This window comes from Microcebus murinus, chromosome 8, assembly GCF_040939455.1.
Source record: "Microcebus murinus isolate Inina chromosome 8, M.murinus_Inina_mat1.0, whole genome shotgun sequence".
NCBI classification, from domain to species: domain Eukaryota; kingdom Metazoa; phylum Chordata; class Mammalia; order Primates; family Cheirogaleidae; genus Microcebus; species Microcebus murinus.
Genome location: NC_134111.1, coordinates 103,365,991 through 103,387,943, shown reverse-complemented (window position 1 = coordinate 103,387,943; position 21,953 = coordinate 103,365,991). Strand labels below are relative to the sequence as shown.

Genomic DNA, 21,953 nt, shown 5'->3' with positions numbered 1-21,953 from the left:
CCAGGAAAGAAGAAAGGGAAAGAGAGGTGCCAGCCACGTCTGACTCTTTCAATCAGGAAAGCAAGTACCTTCCCAGGCACAGCAGCGCAGACCATGCCTGCCCTCTCCGGCCAGAACCGGGCTGCAAGAGAGGCTGGGACGTTGCATAGCTATCAAAGGAGACGAGGGCTGCTGTTTTTTACTTCAATCGGCAAGTTTCATCCCAGGAGCTTGGCACAGTGCCACAGCCAAGAAAATCCAGGCTCTCTTGGGCAGGTGGAAGAAGAATGGATGTGGGGCAAGAAGTGCAGTGTCTGGCACCTCAAATGCAGATGGAACAGAACCTGCAAAGCCACACACTAGAGCGGAGGGGACGAGGGGTGTATTGGTCAGGGTGCTCCAGAGAAGCAGAAGAAACAGGATGTGGATAGAGAGAGAGAAAAGGGGGCTGGGGGGAGAGAAGGATGTATCTTAAGGAACTGGCTCACGTGCTTGTAGAGTCTTGGTACATCCAAAATCTGCAGGGTGGGCGGCTGGGCTGGAGACCCCGGAAGAGTTGGACTTGCTGCAGACAGAAGTCCCTCTTGCCCGGGGGAGGGGGGAGGTCCGTCGCCTGATTGGACGAGGCCCACCCACGCTAGCGAGGCCCGCCTGCTTCACTCCAGGTCCTCTGATTTAAAAAATGCTAATCTGGGCCGGGCGCGGTGGCTCACGCCTGTAATCCCAGCACTCTGGGAGGCTGAGGCGGGCGGATCATTTGAGCTCAGGAGTTAGAGACCAGCCTGAGCAAGAGCGAGACGCCGTCTCTACTAAAAAAAAAATAGAAAGAAATTAGCCGGACAATTAAAAATATATATAGAGAGAAAAAATTAGCCGGGCATGGTGGCGCATGCCTGTAGTCCCAGCTACTTGGGAGGCTGAGGCAGGAGGATCTCTTGAGCCCAGGAATTTAGGTTGCTGTGAGCTAGGCTGATGCCACGGCACTCTAGCTGGGTAACAGAGCGAGACTCTGTCTCAAAATAAACAAATAAATAAATAAATAAATAATCAATGCTAATCTGATCCAAAAAAACACCTTTACAGAAAGATCTAGAATAATGCTTGACCAAGTAGCTGGGCGCCATCGCCTAACCAGAGTGACACGTGAAATGAATCACATGAAGAGAAGAGAGAGACTGAAAAAGTGAAAAGGAGGCTAGACGGGCGGCAGGGCGGGGGAGGCCCTGGGAGAGCCGCCCGCCAGCCCTGGGCCGGGAGACCCGAGCGCCCGCGGCGCTAGCAGGGAAACCGCTCACGCAGCTGCGCCCGTGTGCAGGCTGACACGGGGGACCCCGGACAGCGACGACAGAGGTCACCGTGAGAAAAAAGCCCCCCTCCCCCCGAGTGCCCAGGAGTCCGCACGGCGGCGGGGGTGGGGGCTCTGCCCTCCCACGGGTCGTGGGATTGCGCGCTTTGACCCCGGCCACCAGCCTCGAGGGGCGGGGAGGCCGAGGCCGATATTCAGGTTACCTTTTTTCTTTTTCCGCTTTCCTGATGCTTTTGTCTTGCTGAGGCAGGCCGGGCCACCCCCAGATCTGGAGACCAGAGCCCCGATCCTTCCACGCCGCTGCTGGGGGCGCGTCCAGCTTGCCGGCGACCGGCTCCGCTCCGGGGAAGCGAGGGGACGGTGGGGCGTGGGAGCCGCCCCCTCCACAGAGTGCGCCGCAAGCCCGGCCTCGGGGAAGGCTTTCCAGAGTTTCCGGCCCAGCCTCACTGGCGGTGAAGGAAGGCGTCGTTCAGCCATGCCCGCGAGAGCTTTCTTTGGAAATGCCGTCCCGCGTGCCCTGCCCACAGACATGCTCCGGCCCCGTCTCTGGAGAAATCCCTGCCAAGATCGCTTCGCGTCTCCCTGCCAGGAGGGCGGGCGGCCGGGCGGTTGGCGGGTGGCCCTTGGCCGGCCGTGGCGGGAGCCGAGTGTCCTCTATTTATAGCGGCCCCGGCCGCGCTGGGGCCAGCCCCCGGCTCGCTGGCTGCAGAAGAGCGGAGGAGGCCGGCCGGCCACGAGCGACTCGGCAATGTCCAGCTCCGGTCGCCTCCCCGACTACCCGCTGGGCTCGGGCGTGGTGAGGAGGCTGAAGTCTGCCCTGGACGCCCGCGACGAGGAGGGCGTGAGGAGCGTGATCTGCACCGAAGTCCAGCCCGTGGACGCCGTGATGGAGCTGGCCAACGACGACTGGATGAAGGACCCCGCGGCCCCGCTGCCCCCCGGCGCGCTGCTAGGTAACGGGGCGGCGGCTGCCCCTCGGTCGGGAGCTAAACCGCTGCGTCGCGTTGATGGAGGGGAGGGCGACGTTCCCGGGGGCAGGGGCAGGTGGCTGGAGAAGGCAGATGGCGTGTGCTTGGACATCTGACTTGCGTGCCTATGTGCAGACACACGCACTGCAGGGATTGTGTGTGCGTGTGTGTGTGCGTGTGCGTGCTACGCAACACAAAACAGGAACCCTCGACACCCGCATTCTAACACCCTGGCTGCTCTCGTGGCTCCATTTATTTTTCCAGGTCCATCCATTTGCATGTGTAAATTTCACCCACGTATAACGATCATAGACGTAATTCCGTGCTCTGCTCTCTCGGGACGTAAGAAGTCCAACCCTCTAGTATTTTCCATTTTGCTACGCCGTCTTCCGGATTTCAATCGCCTGTGGAGGTGGTTAATCACAAAATACCGGACGCTTACAAAGGGAGCGCGGTTGTTTACACCGTTCCTTCCGTAAACGGTGCCGCGGTGAGCGTCTTTCTCGGCGTGGATGCGGCTGTTCTCGTATTTGGGGTCATGGCCTCAGGGTACATTTCTGGCAGCAGAATTGCTGGGACAAGAATATAAAGTTTGCTTGACGTGCGTCCCCAAATTGTTTTCCAAAGGGATTTCGATTCCTTGTGACGGGGGCGGCTGTTTCGGCACAGCCTCACCAACGCAAGCGTGGCGGCTGTGAGTGTCCGTGTCCGGGTTGCAGGTGTAACAAGCGACCACCGGTGGCTGCTGGGCACGGCCGCCTGCCTGCCTGCCCGTGCTCTCCGCGCCGCGCAGCATGACGTCCTGTCCGTAGGATTTGGTGCTTCCTTGCAGGCCTCTGGGGTCCCTGAGGACTGTCTCCCCATCTCTTTGAATCTTTTTTTGTCACTTTGTGGGGTATAATCCCTTTGTCGTGTTTGCTGAAGGTGTTTGCCCTGGCCTGTGCCGTTTTCCAGCTTGTCACAGGTGCCCCCAGTGTTGGTCTTGGCCCCTACGGGAGGCTGAGGGCTGCTGACCCCCACAGACTGCCCCCCAATACATGAACACGCACGCACCCCAGCGTGCACACACGTACACACGTGCACATGTACACGTGTGTGTGCAGCATGCAGAAAGAGCACTGAAACGGAACATGCGTGGGACATTGATTCCAGGGAACAGAGCTTGCAAGGTGACAAAGAGAGCAGTCACTGACTGGGGTTGGGGGGGGCTCCGCCCCTCCCTCCCCGTGGCCGGGTGTGCTTCTCGGGCCGCCTCCCACTGGGGGGCGGAAGCAATGTGCTTCAGGCTTGGGGGAGAAACTGACCCCCGCTTCTTCTTCACCTTCATTTTCCTAATACCTGAGGTCCGTGGGCCCAGGAGCGGTGACCCCAAACCTGGCACCTGCCTCGTCTGCAGGAGGCCGCCCCGGGGGTGGGAGGGGAGACTCCGTAATCATAGATGGCGCCTGCTCAGAGCGTCGCACTGTGCATCTTGCATCGGCCACTAGACGCCCCTGCCTGGCAGCCGCGAGAGGCCGGTCCCCAGGAACTGAGTCCACCCCGGCCTCTGGTCCTGTTTTGGGCTCAGTCACTGAGAGGAGCAGAGGGGCGGGCGGGTGTCTGCTCCCGGGACCCCTCCCTGCCAGGTCGCCGCTGCGGGTTGGGGGCCCCTTCTGCGGACGGGCAGCAGCCCCCTCCTCGCCGGCCCCTCAGGTGTGGCGGTGGGAAGGGCCTCAGGACAGCTGCTGCCCCCTGGCTGGTCTCCCTCAACCCTGCCCGCCGCGCCCGTGGTCCTGCGTCTGCCCCGCGGGGGTCTGCCTGGAGCAAGGGTCGCCCTGCACCACTCCCGTCGCAGCCTGGCCCGGCCGGTTAAGACGTGTGCACTTGGAATCCTGGGGCTAAAATGTCCTTTCGCTTCACGTCACTGATTGCCCTGCAAGATCTTTCCTGTCCCCGTCACTTTACCTAATGAAATGTCTGTTGGGAAAGCTGCGCTCCCTCCCACGACGGATCCACTGAGTCAGGGTGCACTGCAGGTCAAAGTGCAGCCAAGAGAAAGCGGCTGCGCTGCAGGTCAAAGAGGGAGCGGCCGGCATGCCGGGTGTGCCGCCCGTGAAGGAAACCAAAAGAGAGGGTGGGAGAGCGAGTCTGGCTGGGCGCCGAGTGAGGCAGCTGCCCCGGCAGGACATGGCAAGGGTCCGAGGCAGGAGGACGGACACAAAGGCAGGGACCAAGATGAGAAATGCGTAGGAGGCCCGATGGGAAGGCCGTGGTGATGATTAGAGGATAGCGCCACCAGCTGAGAAAGACAATAGAGGGGTCTGTGACTGTGACACTGTGTTGAGCCTCTACTCCACTGAGCTGTGTGACCTCAGGAAAGTCACTTTCCCTCTCTGTGCCAATGCCTCCTCTTGTTAACAGGGTATGAGACTAGGCAGGTGCTCTCCAGACAGATCCGCAAGCTTCCGTGGGGCTCTCCGTGGTGGGATGAGCTTGGGAAAGGCCCCCGTGCTGAGTCCCCTCTCAGAGACTGGCACGAGGACCTAAGGGCTGTAATTGCCTTTGGGGTACTTCCTCCTCCCACCCCGGAACCCTCACGTCTGCTGACAGCAGGTAGAACTGGCCGTTTGCAGACGCTCCCCGGGACCCGCGGGTCGGACCATTGTTTAGGTTCCTTCCTCCTCTGCGCTTCTCTGAGCCCGTGGTCCCGAAGACTCAGGTGGGCGCGGGCTCCCTCACTCCGAGCGCGAGAGCGAACAGGGCCTTTCTCGAGGTGAGCGTGGGTCCCTGGGTGTCACACCTGAGGGAGCAAAGCTGTCTGGGCTCAAATGCACACGCGGAATCTTTAAAATCTTTGCAGAGTGGTTGGAATTTGTGGGGACGACCTTGAAACGCAGCCCGAGTTGGGCATGGCCGCTGCCTGGAATTGAGGGGATGGTAACACAAAGGAAACCAGGTGAGGGGCCGGGCGGGAATGCCCCCCCGGGTCGGGAGGAAGCCAGAGCCCCGTGTGTCATGTTGGCCGTGTGTCGTGTTGGCCGAAGCAGCTGGGGAAGAAGAGGCTTCCGTCCCAAGGACAACCCTGGTCGACAGGATTCTGGATAGTGTTCAAAAGACAACATTGTGCAAAACTAAGAAAAAGAAACGTAACCACTCTCCCTACTTGCAGCCGTGACCATCACAACAGGACCTTGCATCTTGCAGTGGAGCCTCCAGGCTCACTGGCCTGTGAACACATCCCTCCCACCACACAGAACAGAAGGAAACATAATTTATTTCTGGTGCATCCACGTCAGCATCACAAAAAAGCACAGAGAAACAGAGGCGCTCGCTGGGAAAACGGTGGAAACGGCTCTTTCTGGAGAAGTCCCCCAGGGGCACCTGTGCCCCTGGTGCAGGCAGAGGTCAAAGGAACTGAAAGATTTGGCCCCAGCAGATAATGGGGCGAAGTGCAGGATGTACCCTCCTCCGGAGCCAGGAGAGTTTGGCAGGAGAATGGCCACCAGTCAGGGTGCCCTTAAAGGGGCGGCGCACCTGCTCCCCTGCAGGGACGGGCTGGGAGGCCAGCAGCAGGCAGGGCACCGTGAGGCTGAGCCCCCAGTGCCTTGGTCCCAGCAGGAGCCTCCTGGCCAGGCCACGCCTCCTCTGCTCACCCTCAGCGTCCCTCCCTCCCGGACCCACGCAGAGGAGGTCACTTCCTCCGAAAGGCCACGCCCGCCCACCTGGGCAGCAAGCCCACCTCCTCCCTCCCTGAAAGCAAAATGCCCTCGGTCTCCACTCCTTACTGAAACACACAGCCTTACTGGGCTGGTTTTCCCAGACCCGCTGGACATCTCAAACCAAATACAACCTCCTCCAGGGCAAGAGGCTTCCTAACACTTGTTTGTTCCAGAGCCCGGCCCGGGGCCTCAGCCACGAGAGGCGGCTGGAACTCTGGGTGCAGCGACTGGCAGGGATGGGCCCAGTCCTTTGCCCACCTTCAGCTGGGCGGGCACAGGCTGCATTTCCACAGACACCACCACCGGGATCAGTGTTTCTGCAAAGAAACATTCAATGCTACATTCTGCTAAAGCCCGGTGTCTACTGTTCAATGTCAGCCACGATGGCGTTGTTTGTCCGTGCCCTTTTCCGTACCATTGCTTCTCCAGCCGTGGAGAACACAGACAGAGGAAGGGCGGCTGGGGGAGGGGTGGCAAGACCCACGCCGCTCCCAAATGCATCAACTGTACAATTTGGTAACTGGCGTAATCAAACGACTTAAGAAACAACTGATTACTAATTGCTATTATTAAGGATGTCAGCATTCCATGATTTTGCCGCTGATATATTATATACGAGTCAAGATGCTACTTGAATTCTTGATTGAAATAGAAAAATAGAGGCTTTATGTTGTGTTTGGGGTAATGGTATTTAAGCATCCAGAGGAAAGTTAAGGAAATACTAATTGGGTTTTTATTAAGAGACCTCGCCAGCAGCATGTATAGGTGGCGAATTAACGTGGGTGAACATGCAATGGACATGTGCACACACACGAACATGGGGTCCGTTCGCAGAATTAGACTTGTCACCCAAGGCTTGACGCAGGGCACACCAGGACACACGGGCCATAGCCACTGCTCCTCCAAGCCAGTCATCCCTCCCTGGAGAGGATGCATGGATAGGAGCATCACTCGGGACAAACCACACCGCTGCATGTAAGTTAGATGAGCACAGCGCCTGCCTTAGAGAAATCATATTCCAGCACCATGACAAGAGCGTGTGCATAGACAGTGGCTCTGAGACACGTGGTGAGACGGGCAGGGCCAGAGACTAACAGAAAGACAACCAGGTTCTTGCCTTACCGATTTTGCCGCTGATGCAGCAGCTCCACCACCACCTGTGTGACCTCAGACAGGTCAGACCGACTCTCTGAACCTTAATCTCCTCGTTCTAACAAACGGGGTTGGTGTGCATTATCTCCAAGCAGCTTTACAAAATGGACTAACTGGGGCTCTTAAGACCAAGAACGTGAGTTTGTGGGGGAGACTAACAACACCCCCGGGACCTAGCTGCCTTTGCAACAGGGGCGCAGCCTGACGGGGGCCTGCCTGCAGGGGAAGGGCTCCCTCGGCCGGCTTCAGGTCAGGTGGGCAGAGCAGTACCGCCTGGCAGGCTGGCAGCGACTGGTTTAGGGGCTCGCGTGCAAGGAATGAGCAGAAGCTTCGCTCAGGGCTTAGGAAGAGGAAGTCCCCCAAACAGAGCACGTTAGAACTAGATCCGGCCCTACGTGGAGGCAGAGAGAGAGGAGTCCGCAGTGCAGCAAGGACCTGCTGTCCCTAAGTGAGGCTCAGAGAGGTCGCATCACACTCCTGAGGTCCCACAGACAGTAGGTGACGTAAGTCTAGTGCTCCTCCCAGCGTTCCATGTCGCCTGTCGTTCATGCTGTGACTGCGTTTTGCAGACAGGAACACCAAGGCTCACGTGTGTTCACTTACCAGTCAATATAGCCGGTTGGGAGCAGAATAGAAACCAGCTATGTTTCCTGACTTGCAGTCGAGGGCTCTTGCTGCAGACTTACTAAGACACATTTTGCAAGAGATCCATGAAAAAATGTCCCCACTAAAGCCGTGTGCAACGCTTTGGCTTGACATTATGCACACACGTATGTGCACACGAACACACATGTGTACACACACACAATATGGACAGGCTGCAAGTCTCCTTGGCTTCAAATAATTCAGCAAAAGTAATAAAAAAAAAATGGACGGCTGAGTGGGGTGCATGGCTGGAGAATAAAAACAGAAACGGGAGGCAGGAGGTCACCCATGGCAGGGAAGGAAAGAGGGACGAGCTCTGCCATCTCTCTGCTCACCCTCCCACGGCAAGTGGGGGCAGGGAGACCCTGCTCGAAGCAAAATGAAATTAAACCTTCCTAAGTACTTATAAATCAGCACCTAATGACACTATCCCACCACCAGCCTGAGCATTGCTCTTATTACTTTGATTCACAAGCCAGGAAAAGATCCGGAATTATGCACAAATTATTGTCCCATCTTCTTAATTAACGCTGATTGCAAAATTCTTGCTAAAGTCCTTGCTAACAGACTCAATTATGCGCTGCCTGAATTGATTCACCCAGATCAAGTGGAATTTATTAGAAATACACTTTCCTACAATAACATCAGATTATCTTTGAATATAGTTAAATTATTTAGGAATAAAATGGCTGCAGTAGCAGCCCTTGCTTTTAGATACAGAAAAACAGCTCCTACCACCTAAAATTAAAATATTTCTTTGCTTTCTGCAAGACACACACGCTAGGCTCTTCCTTTTCCCAGAAGCAGGCTGAATCACACTGTGATGAGATGAGATGCATGCCTTAGAGCTAATGGTCCAGCTTCAAAGGCATGTGGGCAGGAAGACAAATCCTACAGGGTCGCGTCTCGGCTCCCCCCGTATGAACCATCACTGCCTGTGGAACACGGCGAAATTGCAATTAGACTAAATCAGGATATTTTCAGAATCAAAATTGAGAAACGGGCTAATAAAGAAATAATGTATGCTGATGACATACTTCTATTAGCATCACTCCCAAGCACGCTGGAGAGTTTCGAAAGAACAAAAAGAACGAGAATAATGGTGAAGAGGCTGCTCCCCCTCTCCAAGAGCACCGTGGCTCTGCAGCCGAGTGTTCTACGTGGGAAACAAACATTCCGAAGGAGCTCATTGGAAATGGCGGGCACACTCTCTGCAGCCTGCTTCTACCCTCCCGGGCCAGCTCTCCTCTGTCTCCTAATGCCAACTTCCGCACCTGGGTACTGAGCAGGGACTGGGTTTGTCTTGGTGCCTGTTAGGCATATAATAAGTATTTGTGGACCCAATGGCGTAAGGAGGACACTGTAGAAAACTCCTGGGCCAGCCCGGAGAGACGAACATGCTCTGGAGAGTCTGTGATGGAAAGGTGGGAACTAGGTGAAGGGGAAGGAGGGACCCAGGTGAAGGGGAAGGTGGGACCCAGGTGAAGGGGAAGGAGGGACCCGGGTGAAGGGGAAGGAGGGACCCGGGTGAAGGGGAAGGTGGGACCCGGGTGAAGGGGAAGGTGGGACCCGGGTGAAGGGGAAGGAGGGACCCGGGTGAAGGGGAAGGAGGGACCCGGGTGAAGGGGAAGGAGGGACCCGGGTGAAGGGGAAGGAGGGACCCGGGTGAAGGGGAAGGTGGGACCCGGGTGAAGGGGAAGGAGGGACCCGGGTGAAGGGGAAGGTGGGACCCGGGTGAAGGGGAAGGTGGGACCCAGGTGAAGGGGAAGGAGGGACCCGGGTGAAGGGGAAGGAGGGACCCGGGTGAAGGGGAAGGAGGGACCCGGGTGAAGGGGAAGGTGGGACCCAGGTGAAGGGGAAGGAGGGACCCGGGTGAAGGGGAAGGTGGGACCCGGGTGAAGGGGAAGGTGGGACCCTGGTGAAGGGGAAGGAGGGACCCAGGTGAAGGGGAAGGAGGGACCCGGGTGAAGGGGAAGGAGGGACCCGGGTGAAGGGGAAGGTGGGACCCGGGTGAAGGGGAAGGAGGGACCCGGGTGAAGGGGAAGGAGGGACCCGGGTGAAGGGGAAGGTGGGACCCGGGTGAAGGGGAAGGTGGGACCCAGGTGAAGGGGAAGGAGGGACCCAGGTGAAGGAGCCAAGCAGCAAACATAGACTGCAGGGGCCACGGTGGCACAGGGAGGTGGGATCCAGCCAGAACTCAGGTGTGTGAATCAGAGGAGAGGAGAACCCAGGCAGAGAAGTTGGGACCACATCATGTGAGGCCACAGACTCTAGACAGAGGTGTTTACGCTCACTTGGAAAGGCAGTGAGGGGTCCACTCAGGAATGAGATGATCTAATTTGGGAAAGACGATAACACTTGTTTACGGAGCTAGGGAAGAGAAAGGAGAAGAGATCGGGGCCAGGGGACACTGCCAGCTGTCTACTCGCACCCACTGCCCGCCCCCTGCACCAATAGAATCCCTATAGCAATACGCCAGGCCCACCTGGAACAGAAACCTCTCCACCTTGCAGATGGGGCTGGTCTTGTTCCAGCCAGCAGTGGGCTTGCAGCAGAACCAAGACGACAGAAGAGAGCCAGCACATTCGAAAGCAGATCCATAAGAAGGATCCGATCCGAAGAACAGAGAGCAGAATGCCGGGAAATAAACTGAACAGGAGACAGTGGGACAAGACAAAAAGTGTATCATGCTCACCTGGAGTCCGAGAGAACAGAAAGGTAACGGGGAAGAAAACAATGATTAAAGAAACAACTAGCAAACATTCCCCACATGTGAGATGGTGAAAGACATAGATTTACAGATTCAAGAGGTTCGGCAAACCTGACACAGAGCAGACTTGCAAGAACGGAGTCGAAGGTGCGCCTGGACGCCAGGTGCTCCATTGCTGCTGAGTGAAGTTTGCCCCCAGAAGGAAGAGCAGGTTTCACCGGGGTGAAGGCTGAGAAGTTTGCAGAGAGGGGGATGCACCAGGCTTGGTATTTGGAAGTGAGTCGTGTCCGTCCCAGAAACCTGCAATGGCTCACAGCAAACGTTGGCAAACTGTGGGCTGAGGGCTGGCTGCCTAGTTTATGAATAAAGTTTTATTGGAACACAGCCACGCTCCTTCTTTTAGGAATTGTCTACACAGCGGCTTTCTTGCAACAGTGGCAGAGTTGGGCAGGTGCCTTAGAGACCATTTGACCTGCAAAACCTAAAATGTTTCTAGCTGGCACTTAACAGGAAAAGTGTGGCCACTCCTCTCCGACAACACACAGGCTATATTTCACAGCAGGAGGTCCAGGGCCAGAGCTGTGCCCTGAGCTACTTAGCCCTGCGGTTCCCGCCACCCTCCCTGCACTCCAGCGACCCTGAGCAGTCGCAGCACTACCTGAGCGTGGTGGGAGGCAGGTGCTGCTCTGGGAAGTGTTTCGCCTAAATTCACAGCAAGCATTTAGACATGCTTACAGCGATCGGACACATTAACGTAACATGCAGGCGTGTGATTCGAGGACTTTTAGTGATATGTCTGTTGTCCGTTTTATTTTTCCCAGTAATTAATTTTCATTGTATTTTGAAAGAGAATCAGTCTGCAACAAATTCAGGACCGAGAGAGAGAGAGAGAGAGAGAACATTGCTGGTGCCTCACCTCAGCTTGTTGAGAAACTCTGGTCTAAACACAACGACAGCCTCAATCCCCGGCCCCTTCCGGCCTCTGCACAGCCACGGCGCGGCTCCCTCCCGTCTCACCTGTGCCAGCCACACGCCCACCCTCCTCCAGGTGGCTCGGGAGCCAGGGGCGCACGGATGGGCGCTGAGCAGAGTTTGCCTTGCAGGGTCACTCCTACGATGGATACCTAGACGGGCAGAGGTACGGGGCGATCCCTGACACAGCCCCGACCGTGCCTCGGCCAGCCCTAAGGCAGCTCTGGAGCTGCAATGACCTGCCACGGTTCTCCGGCATCGGGTCAGAACGGCAGGACCTCTCGGCCCGCACCCGGACCCATCGCTGAACCTGGCCGCCTGGGGTAGGCTGCTCTTGCACGAGGCAGCTCTCTGCAGCCGAGGCAAGCTTGAAGGAGCTGAGGCCGGGTGACAAGTCCTCTCTACAGGTGGGGTCTGGGTGGCACATCTCAGAGTCCGCCCTGGCCTCCCCTCAGCTCTGAGCCCCAGGCCTGCTGAGGGTCCTAGCACTGTGACTAGTGACGCTGCCCTCTTGCTCGGGCCAGAATAGGATATAGCTCTCCCTGGGACAGGTCGAGGGGAGGACACAGACGCCCTGGGGAAGAGACATGCCTTTCTTGTCCTGCCTTCCCTCCCTGCTTTGCTCAGATGCCACCTTTGTCCTGCCTTCCCTCCCTGCTTTGCTCAGATGCCACCTTTGTCCTGCCTTCCCTCCCTGCTTTGCTCAGATGCCACCTTTGTCCTGCCTTCCCTCCCTGCTTTGCTCAGATGCCAGCCACCTTTGTCCTGCCTTCCCTACCTGCTTTGCTCAGATGCCACCTAGCCCAGATGCTAGGACAGAGGGACGCCTGTCCTAGCCCTACTGCCTGTCACTCTGGCCCCTTATTTGACGCCTCCCCATCATGACAACAGCAGCTCCCTAGAGCAGTGATTGAATTCCACCTGCTAGGTAACGGCTGCCATGTCTTCCTCTCCCGCTAAATTTAACCCCCGTAAAAGGCAGGGATCTGCCCTTATCTCTATGTGCTTTCTAGTGCCTAAAAGATGCTCTGTGCGTGCAAACTCAGTCTACAGTGTTTCCAGGTTGAACAGAAATTTACCCTCCCGCTTGCAAACTGTGAGAGCGTCAGCATCTCTGAACTCTTCCCGAACTTGATTTTTTTGAAAAAAGATCTTTCACAATTTAATAACCAAAAAAGGATCTCCTGTTATTTTAACTTGCATTTTAAGTTAGCAAAATTGGACATTGTGTCTGCATTTAACGATCATTCATATTTCTTATAATTTTGCGTATTTTCCTGTTGGAAGTTCAAAGTTCTAATTTTTTTTTTTTTTTTTTTGCCGATACAAAAAAATAAGTGCAACAAGCTTTAACTCCGCCGGACAACGCTGGCCTCGCTTTGCTCTACGCAGAGTCGCAGGGGGACCAGAACTGTCCACCGGGAGACGGCCCCTCTCGGCTGCAGGATCGGGAGTAAACTCCTCGCTTGTAGAGGAAATACAAAGGATGACAGGGCATGACAATCAGACCAGACCAACTCGGAGAGAGAAGTATTTTGCTCCCTGTGTGAGATTCATAAAAAACAATCAGTCTGAACATGCAATTTGTCTCAAGAGGCAGGCGCTGCAATTTTATCATGTAATTAAATCCCCATGACAGTTGTAAAGAAACTTCGTCACCTTTATCAGGGAAAGCTGCAGTGACACGCTTTCCAGCAATGTCCCCAGAGTCTGTAAACGTCCCCCCAGGGCTGTTGACTCGCGGCTGTGGCCGCGCAGGGCTTGGCTGGTGTGTTCCACACCCAACCGCAGTAGATACCTTGGGCTCAAGGGCACCTTGCTTCCGAGCTTCCACAAAAGCCCTCCTGGGCTGCCAAGGAAGCAGCACTTGACCTTTGGATGAGATCGCGGTAGTAATGAGAAGTAACTTTGCTGTCTCGCATTGTCTGCGCTGGGCTCGGTAGCGGCGCCGGGAAAATAAGTTAGCGAGGTGGTTTCCCCCCTAACTGTGTTCTTCCACATGATGGGAATGAGATTTCTTAATAATGTGAAATCAGTACAGACAATTTAAGTCATTATTAATAGATACACTTGATCTGAGGAAGTAAAATGTTTTAATGTTTTGTTAAATGAGGTGTGCTGTGCTAACATTGTTATTCGGGGAGGAGGTTAAGACACTTTAACGTTTTCGATATTAATGTGTGTGTGACTAACTGGTGGATGGGCGGGTGTGTCCTGCAACTCTTAACAGCAGAACCTTAAACACTTGCCAGCTTCCCATTTTCTAAAAAAAAAATTTTTTTTTTTTTTTAAGTTAAAAAACAAAACCCTGCAGGGAGTGGGGATGGAGGAAGGACAGGCTTTAGAAATGAAAACAAGGAGAATGAGGACCAAAAAGGGCTGTTGAAGTACACCCACATAAAGGCTGGGCTGTTGTGCCAGCTGGTAGTGATCTCATTATCCTGGAGTTCACAGGATTCAGTACCTGGCCATTTGCGGGACGAGTTCACCTGGGAAGCACAGAGTTGGCCAGGTCTACCATGTACATTGGCATATTTGAGAAAAAGCGTGCAGAGAATCTCACAGTGTTCACATGCCTGCGTCTGTCCGTTTACTTGGACACGTGACCCCAGGACAAGCTAGACATCTGCCGATGACCTAGGAAAGAATCAAATGTTTGTGCCTCCCCAAGAACATGAGAAAAGGGCAGAGGCCAACTGCAGCCTTGGAAACCCTCCCTGGACGCAGGGGAGGCTGCGGCTGTGGGGAGAGGGCTGGCCCCGCAGTGGGACCCCCCAGCCCCACAGGTCAGCCGCCACTGGATTATTCCAGCAACAGCAGAGTTAATCCTCAGAGGCTTCTAGGAGAATTTAATCATCTGTCAACTCAGTGGCAGGAAGAAACGATCCCGATATTACGCGAAAATAATAATTACCATTCAAACACTACCGTTCGTATATCCCACTACGGTTTCCAGGTGGCTTTTACCTTTTTCATCTCATCTGATCTGGAGGCAAAAACTCCCTCTCATTAGCTACCTACACTACAGGATTCAGTTATTAAGGACCAGTTTTTCTGTCTCCCGCAGACAAAACATTATGCTTATTAAAGTCTCAAAAATATTCTTTGCAAAATTACATTTAAATCCAACTGACTACCTGGCTAGTATTGGGGAAACGTGGTCTATTCATTCAGTCATCCTGACAAAAGCTGAGAATCCTCTCCTGCTTGGATTTTTGTCTTCCTTTTCCTAAATTCACTCCATGCTCTGCAATAAGAGGCCACGGCTATTAACATTTGTCTAGTATTCAGCCACGGTGCACCCATACAAATGAGGTTCCTCCATCAAATAGGTGCCATTTTTTAGTTCAGCTGAAGAACTAAAAATATTGAATATACTGATTTGGAGAAAATTATATTCGTCACAATCCCTCTCTTTCAAAAAACAGCATTGTATTAGTTCAGAAGCATTTCTGAACTCAGCCAGCTCCCTGGAGTGGAAGCTAAAACCTGGCAGGGCCTGCAAACGCACGCAACCACACTGGAAGGGAAAGGGGGAGGATTTTAACGGTTGCACCAGAGAGAAAAGAAGCAGAGATGGAGGACAAAGGTGGAATGAGGCTGTGCAAACTGTGATGGACCCCTTCACATCTTCAGTATAATTACCAAATTCGCTAAGTGATGTTGTTAGTGAGCTAGCTTGAAAACAAACAAATCAAGGAAAATCAAACAAGCTAATTGTGTGTGCCAATGTGGGGGCGGGGAGAACACATGCAGTCCCAACAAAGACAGGGGTCAAAAGGAACCCCAGGAGGCAAAGCACAGGTGCTCTGGGGAATTCTGGGGAGGGCTCTTGTGGGGAAGGGAAGCTGACCCCTAACTGACACAGTTACTCTTACTGTACAGACATGCTCCGAATGTTTTAAAATAACGTCAAATAATTGGCTGCATTTATGCCACCTAAATTTGGATGCAAATATCAGTGGATCCATAGAACCAACACCCTCTGAACTTAAAAACAAGAAAAAGAAACCTCTTGTGCCCCAAACACGAATCCACGGCAGTGAGTGGCGGTTTAGGCCACATGATTCACAAGGACAGCAGTGCCTGGGGTGTTAGTGTCAGCTCGAGGTGTTGATGGAATCAGCCTCCTGTTCTGGCCTGCTGAGACCTTGTGGAATCCTGAGTGAGTTGTGCTCCATGACACGCATTTGACAGCCACCCTTCCACGCGCATGCTCACTCAGATCACCAGTGAGTGTATTGTACAAGGGGAGGGTGGAGGCAGATTCCACGGCTTCCTTGTAGAGCAGAGGGTCTCAACCTCGGCTGCCTGTTAGAAGTACCCGGGAAGTCTCTTACGATCCTGATGCCCGTGCCACACCCCAAACCCATCACACCAGAAACTCTAAGGGTGGGATCCAGGCAGCATATTTTTTAAAGCTCCTCGGGTGATTCATTTTTGCAGCCAAGGTTTGAACTACTGCTTTTTTTTTTTTTTTTTTTTTTGAGACAGGGTCTTGCTCTCTTACCCAGGCTAGAGTGCTGTGGTGTTACCGGAGCTCACGGGAGCCTCAAATCTCAAACTCCTAGGCTCAAGCGATCCGCCTGCCTCAGCCTCCCATGTATCTGGGACTGTAGGCACACGCCACCACAGCCAGCTAATTTTCCTATTTTTTGTAGAGGTGGGGTCTCTCTCTTGCTCAAGCTGGTCTTGAACTCCTGGGCTCGGCCTCCCAAAGTGCTAGAATTATAGGCGTGAGCCACTGCATCCAGCCCTGAACTACAGCTTCAGAAACATCATATGTCTTATTTCTCCAGTTTGAGTTATAGAGCCGGATTTTCCTAATGAAAGACCCACATTGTTTTCCCCAAAAGGTTTTCATGAAACCTTGCACCGCAGGTTGCAGTACTCATACTTGTTGCCTGCATCCCCTCTGCATTTTGATGAATAATGATGTCACAAAAGAAGATTCTTCCAGTCCACTCTGACTTGTTCCTGTGACTCACAGACCTTTTTCTAACTATTCTCAAACCATCTCTTTCATCATCCATTTAGGGATCTTTCCCAGGACTTGCATCAAGTTCATGAGTCTCAGGAATCCAGATTCTTTTCCCAGTTGGAAACTAAAACTCTAGTCTTCTGATCCTTCTTCTGTTTTATCACAATTCCTCAAAGATTTTGAACCATTGTTCAGCAACCTCATGCACAAATTCACTCTTGAAAGAAGTGGGACATTTATATGTACTGCAGTTGGCAGAGAAGATAAAACGTGAGCTGCATCTTGAGTCTGTGTGTTGGCCTTGACTGAGCTGAGAAGTGTGAGGATGACAAAAATGAGATAAAACTTTCTTGACTCAAGCAAGGTATGGAAGAGTCTAGAATTGCTGCAGGTAGCAGGCAGGAAGGAGCCCAGTCAAGAGCACTGGGTAAGAAAACAGAGTTCTACCTACAGGACATGGTTCAGCTGGTGGGGAAAAGGCTAAAGACCCACGGTCTGTTGGGGTCCTCTGGTCACTGCTTCTTCCTGTGTGATCCCTACAGGCAGGGGTGCTGTTATTTTTTGCCACCAAATCCCCAAAACCTTACTACACACCCTGAGACATAATAAAGACTACATAGATGTTTATTGAATGAATAAATGAATGAAAGGGTTGGTTTTCAGGTTGTTCGTTTTAATGCCACAGGCAACAATGTGGCTTTTCTTGTTCTGAAAAAACAAAAAATAAAGACGGCTCCCCACCGTGCTCATGAAGCAATCTACACGTCCTGTTTATGAACTAATGCCATCTACCACGAGCTATTTTTAAAGGTCTCCCAGAAAGCCAAGTCTGTTTGTTGGCTCCTACTCCCTGCCTACCAAACTCAAGCTGGGGTATTTAAGGAGCTGCTGACAAATAACACTTGGAAAGCTAAATTTAGCGTATGGCGGTGCCATGTGGAATGGCTTTCATCCCTGGACTTACCTCCAGTGCCCCACCCCTTGTAAAAAATAACCCATGACAAATACATCAGGTACAAAAAAAAAAAAAAAAATTCTCCAGTTGAAAGTGGAAATACGAGCTCAAGTTGGATCCTATTATAGCTGTGCATGAGCGAGTCCTTCAGAAATTTATCTAATTACAATCAGCCTGAGAAAAATAAGATGGCAAAATGGCTATGCTTAGAGAAATGAACTATCCAAAGAGCCTAATATTGCTACTGAAATGAACAGAGCAACTACAGGATATGATCATGAAGGGGGCAGGAGCAGATGAGACACAAGCCCGGAATTTTACCCCGGCGTACGTTCGAGAAGGGAAACGGTCTCCATTGCGCTGATGTATGTGAGGGCATCGGGGCTGCAAGCTCCTTGCAAACACGGTCTGTACCTCCTTAACCCACTGCCTTCCCCGCAGCGCCCTGGTGTCCCAGGTACCTAACGGGGCCTTAAAATAACTCTGCTGTTGTCATTGACGCTGCTGAGCAGCTTTTGCCGCTGATGATGTGCACAAGGGAGATAAACTTCAAAACACGTGCCATGAGGGGCTCTTTTGTTGGGGGTGGTTTTGCTGGGGTTTTTCTTTTTTGTTGTTGTTGTTTGTTTTGGGTTTTTTTTTTTTTTCAGACAGGGTCTGGCTGTGTTTCCTGGGCTAGATTGCAGTGGCTTCATCCTAGCTCACCGCAACCTCAGGCTCCTCGGCTCACGCAATCCTCCTGTCTCAGCCTCCCCAGTAGCTGGGACGACAGGTGCACACACCACAACTCCCGGCTAATTTTTTTTTTTTAAGAGACAGTGTCTACCAGGCTGGTCTCGAACTCCTGGCCTCAAGCAATGCTCCCACCTTGGCCTCCCCAACTGCTAGCATCGCAGGCGTGAGCCACCACACCACTCGCCGGTTCCAACATCCTGGTGGGGGGGAAACAAGGATTGTTAAAAAAAAAAAAAAAGGAGAGGAGCAGGGAGAATTTATTTATGTTACAAGAAAAAAATAGCTTATTAATTTTTCTATGATAAAATAAAGCCCTAAACTAACCTACAGTAAATAACCAGTAAGTTACTAATAAAGAACTGTTACCGTTCATTTTCTAAAAACTGTGACATGTCTCTTCTCCAGCAAGGGATGCATACTTGGGGATCAGTTCTCAGCCACGGGCAGACACTCAGAGGCCACCGCAGCGCCAGTGATGCGTTTGGGGACCTGGTCTGTCCTAGGAGCCTCCCTCCGGGGACACTCAGCAGAACTTGCTCCCGTGCAGCGTCTGGCTGGGACCCCCCACCCCCGGCACATCCCCGGGGCCACTGCAGCCCTCAGCACAGGCACCAGTCACCCTTGGGCACAGCCACAGGGAATGTGGAGGGGACAGAAGGAAACAACACTCTTCACAGCAAGAAAGAGAAAGCCAACTTATTTTGGGTAGCAATCACTTATTAACAAGAATTTGCCACGTCTAAGCCTCTGGACTTCGGGGCCGGGGGTCACCTTTGTCTGTGAAGGGCTGGATGATGAACACTTCCGGCCTTGGGGCCACGTGGTCACCGTCGGGACGGCTCAGCTCTGCCATTACGCGTTCAAAAGCGGCGGCAGCCGATATGTACGTGAGCGAGCGTGGTAAGGTTCCAATAAACTATTTATGGACACTGAAATCTGAATTCATGTAACTTTCACGTGTCATGAAATATTCTTCTTCTTTGGTTTTTCTCCAGGCATTTACACATGTAGAAATCGTCCCTGGCTCCCAAGCCCTACGAGAGCCAGGAGTGGAGGGCGCCCACTAGCCGCCGCAGACAGACGCCCTTTCAGCTCTGTCCCGAGAGCTGGCCCCACCGGCCCGGCACCACCCTCCCTGGGAGAGACCCTGAATTCTGGCAGCAAAGAACCTCCCCGGAAAGTGGCTCCCGACAGTGAGGCCCAGTTCTGAGGGGGTCCTACTTGATGCACCTAGAATCGGGCCGGCGCGGCGTGGCCGACAGAGGGCGGGTTCTGGAGACAGGCACCCATGGGTTCCAGGCACAGCTCGGCCGCTGACTAGCGGAGAGGCCCTGGCCACGCTGCTGCCTTCGCACGGTTGTTACTAGGAGTGAACACAATAATACTGGTGCAAAAAAACAACTGGTGCACATCCGGTGCGGTGCGTCTTAAATGTTTGTTTCTTTCCTCTGAGTTTAAAACTTTCATTCCGTAACTCTAAATATAGCACATTTTTTTTTAAAACCTGGAAGGATATTACTTATTCGCTAGGTACTGTGGTCACTAACATCATGTTTAGACGTTAGTCACTTAGCCTACACAAACAGGCAAATGCAATGCTCCTTAAGGCGGAGGAATCATCTGCCCGGACAAACAGCAGGATGAAAGAGAGGAGTCCATCCTGATGCCACGTGTGTGCGGGTGTCGGCCCAGGTGCACGGAGAGCTGTTGGGAGATGCACGGACGTGTCCGTCTCTGGAGTTCGCATGTCTATAATCACAAGGGACTGAGCACTGTGGCACCCCCGTGGTCACATGACCTTGGCCATATCAAGTAACCATTATCACATCGGAGTCCACAGCAGTTATAAATATGCTGGATGACAATTGAGTAATGACAATAGAAATAGCTCTCCCTCCATAAGACCATCTTTCCCATTCCTGAAGAACCTTTCTGAAATCAGCTGCATCACAATGCAGAGACGGCCAGAGCCGGTGAGAGGAAAACTGCAGATCTATCAGAAGACGGAAAAGGGGCCTCAGGTTAGGGCAGGGTCCCCAGTGCTCCAGTGCCACGCCGCCTTGGTCACAGGAGACCTGGGCCACCTTAAGCCCCTCATGGACCAGTTCTTCCAGGATGCCAACGTGGTGTTTGAGATCAACAGGGGCGAGATGGAATGGCAGGTGAAGTCCCCGGCCACGTTTGGACTGTCAGGTACCCTTGTTCCTTTAAAGCTGAGTTATTTGTCCCTAAGGGGTTACTAACCCTCTTTCGGCATGCGTGGCTCTGCGTGCAGACTGGGTGCTTAGCCACTGGGTTTAACATACGCGAGGAAAGGGCGTCTGTAAATGAGCTTTGGTCTGCAGTAGCTTTGAGGTGTAGGCTCTAGGTGATGGCATGCCAGAGACCAAACTGGGAAGGCAGCCTGTTTGGTGGGCACGCCCATCCGATGACGCTGGACGGGGCTCCTGTCTTCAGAACGCAGCGCTGGTCTGGGTGCTGCTCCGCCTGCGCCCGCACTTGGCAGCCAGGGCGGCGGGAGCCAAGAAGAAAAGTCCCTGCGCAAGGTCCTTCCATGAATCCGTGCCGCCACAGCCACAGCGGGTGACTGGGGCACAGCAGCCTCTACAGAGGCAAGGCCACGGGGCTCCCAGCAGATCCCCCCAACCCGGAGTCTAGGCAAGCCTGAGAACAGGAAGGACAGGGAAAGGAAGCAGAGGTCCTTGTGCCATACGTGTCCAGGGGGACTTTTGCTGCCTGACAACGGTCACTATGTGCTGGGCCTGTGGGCAGAACCCCCTATTGGAGAGACCCCCCCACGCCCCCGCCCCAGGATGTGCAGATGCTCGTGGACCGCCAGGCTGCATCCAGGGCTTTCTGGGCTGGCACTCTGCACGGGCACCCACCGCCGCCACGGGTTCAGATGCAACATGTTTACCAGCAGGGTTCGTGCTTCGGAACCTGCAGCGGCTCCGCCGGTCTGTGAGGATTCGAGAATCTGAGGTCAGTGGGCCAACGGCCAGCGACCAGCGGCCCACGTCCCTGACTCATGAGCTCTGGCAGGCAAAGAATGCGGAAGGCCAACTTCCAAAGAGCCAACACAGTTCTGTTTACACCTCACACTGGGAGAAGGGAATAAACCCAAAACACTGCAGAGGGCTCAGCGGCTCCTAGCAACCAGCGAGGTGGCAGGGCTGCGGGAAGGAGAGTGTCGGTTCCAGTCTGGGCTCCGCCTGTCCTGGACCAAAAACGCCATCTGCTTGGATGCTCAATTAATGTTCGCTTTTTAAAAACTCACATGCTTCTCAGGCTTGGACAGGCTCACACATGCTCGAATGTGGCCATTTCAAATAGATCCCAGTGTTACCCCAACTTTTGCACATTGTCTGGATCCAAAGTCTGGTTCCCTTTTTCCTCCTTAACCTCCCCACCTGGGCTGGGGAGAGGGTAGGCAGCGCTCAGGGCTGCCTGGCTCCGTGCATGCGGCTCAGCCTGGCTTCCCTGCAGCAGGGCCTCGGCCCCAAGTGCTCTGCCCTCTCCGGCTCCCTGGGGCCATGGGGGAGGGAGCAGTCCGAGTATGCCTTGCGGGTTCCCAGGGGCCAGCGCCTGGGTGCTCTCCATGGTGGCTTGCCGCTCCACCCAGTCACAGTCCACGGGAGCACTGGCACTGGGAGCTGACGTTCAGAGGGGTGCATCCCACAGAGAAGAGCCGCAATCCATGCTCCTCCTGGTGGCAGAACCGGGACCAGGGGCTGGAGTGACAGGAAGGTGATGCAGGCTTTCCGACCCACCCACCGAGAGCCGCCTCAGAAGCCGCCTTCGCTTGAAGGCCTGACAGCAGCTCATCGGCATCTCCCTGGACCCGGACACGGT

At 53.9% G+C, this 21,953-nt stretch overlaps 1 protein-coding gene across 1 annotated transcript in view; it reads left to right on the top strand.

Moving 5' to 3' along the window:
* The first annotated feature begins 2,031 nt into the window (after nucleotides 1-2,031).
* ASB18 (ankyrin repeat and SOCS box containing 18) overlaps nucleotides 2,032-21,953 on the top strand; it is a 59,597-nt gene continuing 39,675 nt past the window's right edge. Inside the window, exons 1-2 of the mRNA XM_012754505.2 lie at nucleotides 2,032-2,238; nucleotides 20,172-20,294. Coding sequence (XP_012609959.2) covers nucleotides 2,034-2,238; nucleotides 20,172-20,294 — 328 coding nt within the window. The 5' untranslated portion in view covers nucleotides 2,032-2,033. The remainder of the gene's footprint in view (nucleotides 2,239-20,171; nucleotides 20,295-21,953) is intronic.